The sequence below is a fragment of the Myotis davidii genome, unplaced genomic scaffold, assembly GCF_000327345.1.
Source record: "Myotis davidii unplaced genomic scaffold, ASM32734v1 scaffold299, whole genome shotgun sequence".
Lineage (NCBI taxonomy): Eukaryota > Metazoa > Chordata > Mammalia > Chiroptera > Vespertilionidae > Myotis > Myotis davidii.
The window spans coordinates 2,268,531-2,276,362 of NW_006293088.1; the positions used below are offsets into that span (position 1 = coordinate 2,268,531).

At 47.8% G+C, this 7,832-nt stretch overlaps 1 protein-coding gene across 2 annotated transcripts in view; it reads left to right on the plus strand.

Annotated features, from left to right (window-relative positions):
* SDHB (succinate dehydrogenase complex iron sulfur subunit B) overlaps nucleotides 1-7,725 on the plus strand; it is a 13,405-nt gene extending 5,680 nt beyond the window's left edge. For both annotated transcript variants that reach the window (XM_015565851.1, XM_015565852.1), the window contains exons 4-8: nucleotides 1,637-1,773; nucleotides 2,321-2,437; nucleotides 5,544-5,645; nucleotides 6,934-7,056; nucleotides 7,518-7,725. In XM_015565851.1, coding sequence (XP_015421337.1) covers nucleotides 1,637-1,773; nucleotides 2,321-2,437; nucleotides 5,544-5,645; nucleotides 6,934-7,056; nucleotides 7,518-7,595 — 557 coding nt within the window. In that variant the 3' untranslated portion in view covers nucleotides 7,596-7,725. The remainder of the gene's footprint in view (nucleotides 1-1,636; nucleotides 1,774-2,320; nucleotides 2,438-5,543; nucleotides 5,646-6,933; nucleotides 7,057-7,517) is intronic.
* The last annotated feature ends 107 nt before the right edge of the window (nucleotides 7,726-7,832 follow it).

Genomic DNA, 7,832 nt, shown 5'->3' on the forward strand with positions numbered 1-7,832 from the left:
GCAGCACAGGCGGCACAGCACAGGCGGCACAGCACAGGCGGCACAGCACAGGCGGCACAGCACAGGCTTGGAAACCCGGGAGAAAACCAAAAAGCATAGCTTGGGCCAAGACCGAGAGCTGGGACTGAACTCTCTTCCTGAAATAACCTTCCAGAAAGGAAAAGTCACTGTAAATGTTGGCCCATCACTTTTTATGTTTGTTCTGCTGTGCATTTCAAGACCTATTTCTAAGACATCTGTTTTGATTTAGCTAATCTTACAGGATTGCGTTTACTGTAGCAAATGCTGACAGATATTTTGATAGTTGGGCTGAGTCCTGCTGTTCGGGGAACATTCTGCTGTAATTAAACACCAACTTTCCCCACATAAATCCTGGCAACACAGGAAATAGAGATGCTTTTCAGTAACCTTCTCGCCCCCCCGCAAGAACCTCAGGTGTGGCCCATCTGGACTAAAATGTCCGAGGCAGGATGAAATTAATTGCCGCTCCTTTTTACTCCCTTATTACTTGTTAAGAGAATTTCCAGGGGAGCCTTTTTAAGAGAAGATTAATTGGATTTATTTTTTAAATTATATACCATTTCTTTTAAAACACAGTGCTATGTGTTTAAATAGAAACACAGTTGAGTGCCAAGTGTGCATCAATATATCGATCCTATTCAATCTCTTGAGGAGTATTTGCCTAAAACTTTAGAAGAAGAAGAGATCTGCATGTTCTCTATGTTCCTACTAAGCTTGACTGGAGAAGGAGAGGGGAGAGTCTTATAAAAGTGGTAACACCCCCCTCCCCCCGCCCCCAAAAAAATGTTTTAAGTGGTTACCCAGTGCAAGTTCCATGAGTAATCCCATTTCTCTGGCCTGATAATAAAAATACAGCTCCAGAGAAGCAGTACCAGGGGTTGAATTTGCATAGCCAATTTTAAACTCGGAAATTTCCGTGCACAGGAAGGGAGTCCAGGCTAAGAAAATTCTCATTTCAGGGCCCCTTGGTCAGCACCTCGTTTCTGCTTGCTTTGCTTTGCTTTGGTTTCACATTAGTTTATTCTTCTCCTTGGAAAGTTAGTGCTCAGACAGCTTGTGTGGGTTTCATATCCTCCGCGCTGCTTGTCTTGTAGAGAAAATAGAATAAGAGCTTCCTCTGGATCATCTGTAGCCAGGCCTCAGCCCTATCATGACCAAGACAATGTTGGTTTGTTTGGGGATATTGTAGCTGTTAGAGTTTGTGTTCAAATAACAGTGGCTTCCGAGATCAGAGATGGAGCATATGGCCAGAGACAGTGGCTTTTAAAAATACAAGCTGATTTTTCTCTAAAAATACATGAAGCATGAAGCTAGGACTGGTGCTGGGAACTCCGTGGTGCCAGCTGGATCCCAGGCTCCTCTGTCCTAGTGCCACCCACCCTCAAGGTTGCCTCATGGTCACAAAATGTTTTTGGAACTACAGCCAGTAGATCTGCATTCTAGATAAGGAGGGGGAAAGGCCGCAGGCACCTCTGCCAGAGCTGTGCTGCCTGCCAGCACTGCTCCTGGTGCTGCCAGTTACAGAGTAACTGGCGACGGTCCAGAGAAGAGAACTTGAAGCTGGGTGACTGAATGGAATCTGGGTAAGGACGTGTTGGCTGTATTTGTCTCTCAGGCATCTGTGGCTCCTGTGCAATGAACATCAATGGAGGCAACACTCTAGCTTGCACCCGGAGGATTGACACCAACCTCAACAAAGTCTCAAAAATCTACCCTCTTCCACATATGTATGTGATAAAGGATCTGGTTCCTGTGAGTTTCTGCATCCCTCCCTGCCCCCGCCCCCATATTTTTTGCAAGGGTTGGGGGAGAGGTGTGTTCGGGTTATGCTATTAGTTCTTTCAGGCAGGTTTTTCCTATCTGAGTTTAAGCAATTTGACTGTTGAAAGACAAACAGGCCTGGAAGATCATCCAGCAGCTCATTTGGTGAAGATTTTTTGGAAATAACAGGGCACAAAATTGTAACAATCCCAGAAACGAAGAATTTGGCCATAACTACAAAGAATTCATGTGGGAAATACCAATTGGGAAGCAGCAGTTGATACACAGTTTACTTTCATTTCTACCTCCCTGTACTTGCCCACCTTCCTGAGGGTGTTTGCGAGGGTGGGTGGATGAAGAGGAGATTCGCTAACAGCGCTCAACATTGTGACCATTTCTCCCTCTGAGTCTCCGCCCGTATCCCGCCACAGGAGGATCTGCCTTCAGGCTGTCACAGGGCAGGAACGTAGGCCGAGAAATGGGTGAAGAGAAGGCTGCGGGGATGGTAGAACCTGACCCTTCTCCCTCTTGCCCTCAGGATTTGAGCAACTTCTATGCTCAGTACAAATCCATCGAGCCTTATTTGAAGAAGAAGGATGAGTCCCAGGAAGGCAAGCAGCAGTACCTGCAGTCCATAGAAGACCGCGATAAACTGGTGATTTCCCCCATCTATGGTCTTGATTTGAGGAATTTCGTTGCAAAGATGTTTTCCAGGAAGTGTGTCTTGAAGGGGTGGGAGTGGTCGGGGCGGGTAAGGGCATGAGGTAATGCAGACCTTTTAGTGTGTTCTGGAAGGAACTTCAGAAGCATCTGCCCACGGGTTGGACACCTACCCTCTCGGGGCGGTGGGTAGTGTGAACCCAGAAGGGCAGAGCAGACCAAGGAGATTGTTACCATATTGCAGATGCTTGTCTTCTACAGAAACCAGTGTGGGAACTGCCCCTTCTGTGAAAGCTGACAGCTAACTCAGAGTTGCACTTTAACACTGTTTCATAGGTGGGAATGAAATCGTTACTGGTAAACTGGGCCTAGAGCCTCTGTGTTCTCTCCTACCATCGCACGTCTGGTGATTGCCTTCACACTCTCTTGGAGTTGCTGTTCTCTGTGAGGCAAGGGAGTCTTTGAAAGTGAAGGTTATTACCGAGTTTTCAGTCTCCTCCTGTACTTTCTCCTCCTCTCAGAAGTGTCTGTTTGCACTTTTACCCCCTGCACACTGTGTCCTGTGGAGAGGAAGAGGGGGGAGGGGACCACATGGAGGTGGATCCCAACCACGTGCCTGCATGGGGCCAAGGACATGTGCTTCTGATGGTCACCACTTCGTGTGCTCCTCCAGCGAGCGCTGATCCTAAGAGAGTCCTTTACATTCCTGTCCATCAGACTGAGCCATCGTAGGGACGGTGTCTTACTCCTGGATCCAAGACCCTGGCGCATGTTATTTTACCAATTCATAGTAGTTATGTGAATGAATAAATGAATTCAGCTCTGACATGGAGACGATGGGGGCAGCACGGTGATGTGAGTCAGCACAGCCCCCACTTCTGACTCCTATGGAGTCGAACACATCCCAGGGTCCAGGTTGGAACTGGCCAGTCTGGCCCAACTAGTCATCCCTCATGCTCGGGCAGCTTGTAGCTAGTAAACATCTCCTTGATGTGGGGTTATTAGGGAATGAAGCACGTTTTCTGGATAATCAAAATTTGCTCATTTAAATACCAAACATTTACTTACTTAGCATTTTTCACTTCCTTAAATGAATATGCTAAACATACCTTTTTTCGTGACTCTATGGAGCTGGGGTCAAACCGTAAATACGCTTCTGTGTCCGCGTTGTTCCTTTGTCTGAGCATCTTCCCACAGCCTTAGAAGTTCTTCACAAGCATGAGCTCACACTGGACTCTCTGCTGCTTCCGGTGTGCACGCTGTGTGTTCTTTTTTCTTCTTTTTAATATTTGTATTGATTTCAGAGAGAAAGGGAGAGGGAGCGGGAGATAGAAACATCAATGATGAGAGAGAGTCATTGATTGGTTGCCTCCTGCACACTCCCCACTGGAGATCGAGCCCACAACCCGGGCATGTGCCCCTGACTGGAATCGAACCCGGGAACACTCTATCCACTGAGCCAAACCAGCTAGGGCACTTTGTGTATTCTTTAACCATTCCTACTGTCGTTGAACAATGAGAGTACTTCTTAAAATTTTTTTCTAAAGTAGACTAAAGAATATGACTATAGCCGAAGCCGGTTTGGCTCAGTGGATGGAGCCTCGGCCTGCGGACTGAGAGGTCCCGGGTTCGATTCCGGCCAAGGGCATGTACCTGGGTTGCGGGCACATCCCCAGTGGGGGGTGTGCAGGAGGCGGCTGATCGATGTTTCTCTCTCATCGATGTTTCTGGCTCTCTATCTCTCTCCCTTCCTCTCTGTGAAAAATCAAAAAAATATATTCTTTTTTTAAATTTAAAAAAAAAAAGAATATGACTATAATTAAGGTTCTTAATCCTGTTATCTTATGCTTTCTAGACCAGTGGGGCCAGTTTATATTCTTACCTGCTGCCTGAACAGAATATAGATTTTGTTGAAGACATAAGGTTACAATCAGGACCAACAGCTCTTTGTCATCTGTCATGTTAGTCAGGAACAGATCTGACCAAGGAGCTGGGTGACGGAACCGGAATCTGTTTTGATTTAGCTAATCTTATACTATACTATTCAATCTCTTGAGGAGTATTTGCCTAAAACTTTAGAAGAAGAGATCTGCATGTTCTCTTATCTTCCTACTAAGCTTGACTGGAGAAGGAGAGGGGAGAGTCTTATAAAAGTGGTAACCCAGTGCAAGTTCTTCAGATGGCGGCGTGCCCTTCTGTTCGCTGCCTTCAGTCAGTTCCTGTCCCCAGAATCTGGAAGTCCAGTGTGTAGAACTGGTTGGGCAGATGAGTCAGTGTGGCATGTGTTAAGGAGCAGGGCTTCCAGAGTCAGGCTGCCTGGGTGCCATCCCAGCTCTGCTGCTTGAGCTCTGTGACCCTGGGCAAGTGACCTGACCTCTGTGAGCCTCAGTTCCTTACCTGTAAAATGGGAACCTAATAGGATTATTGTGATAATCAAAGAAGGTAAAGTCGGTAGAGCATGAGGGGCTCAGTACAAGTTGGCTATTATTTAGGATGATGTTGGTTCCCATTGAAAACCTGATGTCTCCTGTGCTGAGCGGGCAGAGGCTGGTATAGACTACTAGAGGCCTCCGCACCAGGCCCTAGCTGCCTCTCCTACACTGTGTTGTAGGTAATGCATCTTGTTTGTTTGTTGGGGTATTAGTGTCTATTTTTATTTTTGTTTGTTTGTTAATCCTCACCTGAGGATATTTTTCCCATTGAGGTTTTTTTTTTTTGTTTTGTTTTTTGAGAGAGAGAGTAGAAAGGAGGTGGGGAGAGAGAGGGAGAAACATCAATGTGAGAGAGACACATCAATTGGCAGAGAGATGGTCTGCTCCTTGAAGGGTCACAGGTTCGATTCCTGGTCAAGGGCACATATCTTAGTGTACTTGGACTTAACCTCTGGGCTGTAATCCAGCAAATGATTACATTTCAGACCCAAGCTCTTTCGAATGGCTCTGGTAAATCTCTGCAAACGACTCCTAGGATTTTCCCAAGAAAACTCCCATGCGAGCGGATGCTTTGTTTATGCTCTAATCCCAAATACCACCTTTAGTCAACTAAGGACATGTGGGCTCTTCTGTCCTGGGCTCCTGACCACGCTTCCTCCTTCCTCACAGGATGGGCTGTACGAGTGCATCCTCTGTGCCTGCTGCAGCACCAGCTGCCCCAGCTACTGGTGGAATGGAGACAAATACTTGGGACCTGCGGTGCTCATGCAGGTGAGGTGCTCCACCATTGCTTTAAGAAACGCTGAAAAAGGCATCCAGAAATCCAAGTGCACAATATGTTGTTGGAAACCAGACATTCTGAGGGGCGATGGCTTCCTTGATTTGCATCCATTCCAAACAAGGTCACAGATTGCTTTGTCTTCACTTGGCTTTCAGTAAACCTAGGGCTTCATCTGCAAAATGCCTTGGTTCTGGTGTGGCGAGGGTCCCGCCCTGAGTGGTGACATGCTGGTGGGCAAACCATGCCTTGCCGATATTTAAAATGTGTTTCCTGTGCGGCTGGCTTTTACCTACCCACTTGCCTGCTTTCCCCAGAATGCATCTGTCATGGCTCCCACCTCCCTCTCACAGGGATTTTAACACGCGAGCAGGGGAGAGCGAAGTGCCGTTGAGGGGGGCCTGCCAGCTCTCAGGTTGGAAATTGTTTGCAGGCTAACGGACGCCTGGAGGACCAGCTGTAGGGGTTGCTCGGAAGAGAAAGTAGTATTGCCTTTCACGATATGAATAGTTCACTGCAAAGAAAGTCACTGTCTTTGTTCCCAGAAAGCTTATGCGTTAGATTTATGGTCCGTGCTTTCCACAGACTCTTAAGCAGCTCACAAAACAACTTAACATTTCTCATTTTCCCACAAAAAGAGAAGTTATGTGGTTGTGTGACCATGTGGCAGTGTTGATTCCCAGCCATGGGAGAGATTGACAACGAGGTGCATTCATAGTTGGCCCTCGAGCCGGTGACCTGGGTTGTTGGGAACATAGAAGTCCTCCAGTCACACTGCAGAGCAGGTCTGGTGATGGGGAGGTGAGTCAGTTTTCAGCTGGCTGGTCTCCGGCTTCTGGGAGGCATACACTAATTAAAGGAATCAGTAAGTGAAGCATAGATGATCTCTAAACAGGGCTGTGAAGTCATCAGTTTACTCAGATACAGGGAGTAGGTGCTATGAAAAATAAAGAGTCATTTTACATAGTCCCTGCCTTCGTAATCTGGGTAGGAAACTAATGAGCAACGTAATAATTAGAAGACGATGCCTGGTCGCGTACTCTTAAGCCCCAGGGTGCCAGGTGCACTGTGGTTCACAGGTTTGTGGGGATCACTAGTCAAGAGGAGTTCAGGAAGAGTTGGGAGCCTTTCCATGAAAGATGGCAAGAATTAAAGCGTGTGCAGACAGGGCGGCGACGCTGAGAGAGTTCCCTGTCCCGCGCTCCTGCAGCTGTGAGGTGAGCCAGAGGCTGCTCTGGCCCGGTAGGTTGACAGCTCAGCTAATCAGCCCCCGGTTCCCAGGCCTATCGCTGGATGATCGACTCCAGAGACGACTTCACGGAGGAGCGCCTGGCCAAGCTGCAGGACCCCTTCTCCCTCTACCGCTGCCACACCATCATGAACTGCACCAGGACCTGTCCCAAGGTATGCGGGGCCGGCGGCCGCAGAGCCACAGTGACAGATGGTCTCTGCTCCAGGGCATGGCAGAGAGCAGACTCGGTCACTGGAGCAGGAGGGACCAGAGCCTCTTCCACAGCTTTGGGAGCGTGTATGTGCTGGTTTCTGAAGATGAGTCAAAGATCGTGGGAATGTGTAAAACCTGTAGAGAGGTCTGGCTAGTTGTGACACCAGCTGTAGTCACAGACGTTCTTTCTTAGATGTCTTTGAGCATTCAGTGAACATGGTTCTGCCCTGGGCTCCTTTGCCTGCCACAGTGAGGCACAGAGAGACCAGAGAGTTCCTGGCCCGGCCTCTGAGTTTTAGAGAGCCTGGTGTGCATTCAGTGCCTGGACACTGCACCAGCTGGGGGAGGGTTCCGCCCAAGGGCATCACTTCTTCCATTCAGTTTCTACCCCTTGGTATTGATTCTCTTCTCTTTTTTCAAGGGGCTGAATCCAGGGAAAGCTATTGCTGAAATCAAGAAAATGATGGCAACCTACAAGGAAAAGAAAGCTTCCGCCTAACTCTTCTCATGCTAACCATGACCTGTAACCAGCTCAGCTGGACATAATTTATATCTAATTTGAGTTTCCATGATTATAGCATGTAAAATAAAGTTTTAAGAAAAAAATAAATGTTATTCTACTTTATTAACCAAAAAGCAAGCCTATTCGTTTTACTCGCTGCAGAGGAATGTGAAGATGCCAGGAGGAGGAGCCTCTAGGGATGGAGGGGGGTGGGTCAGGTGGGGCCAGGCATGA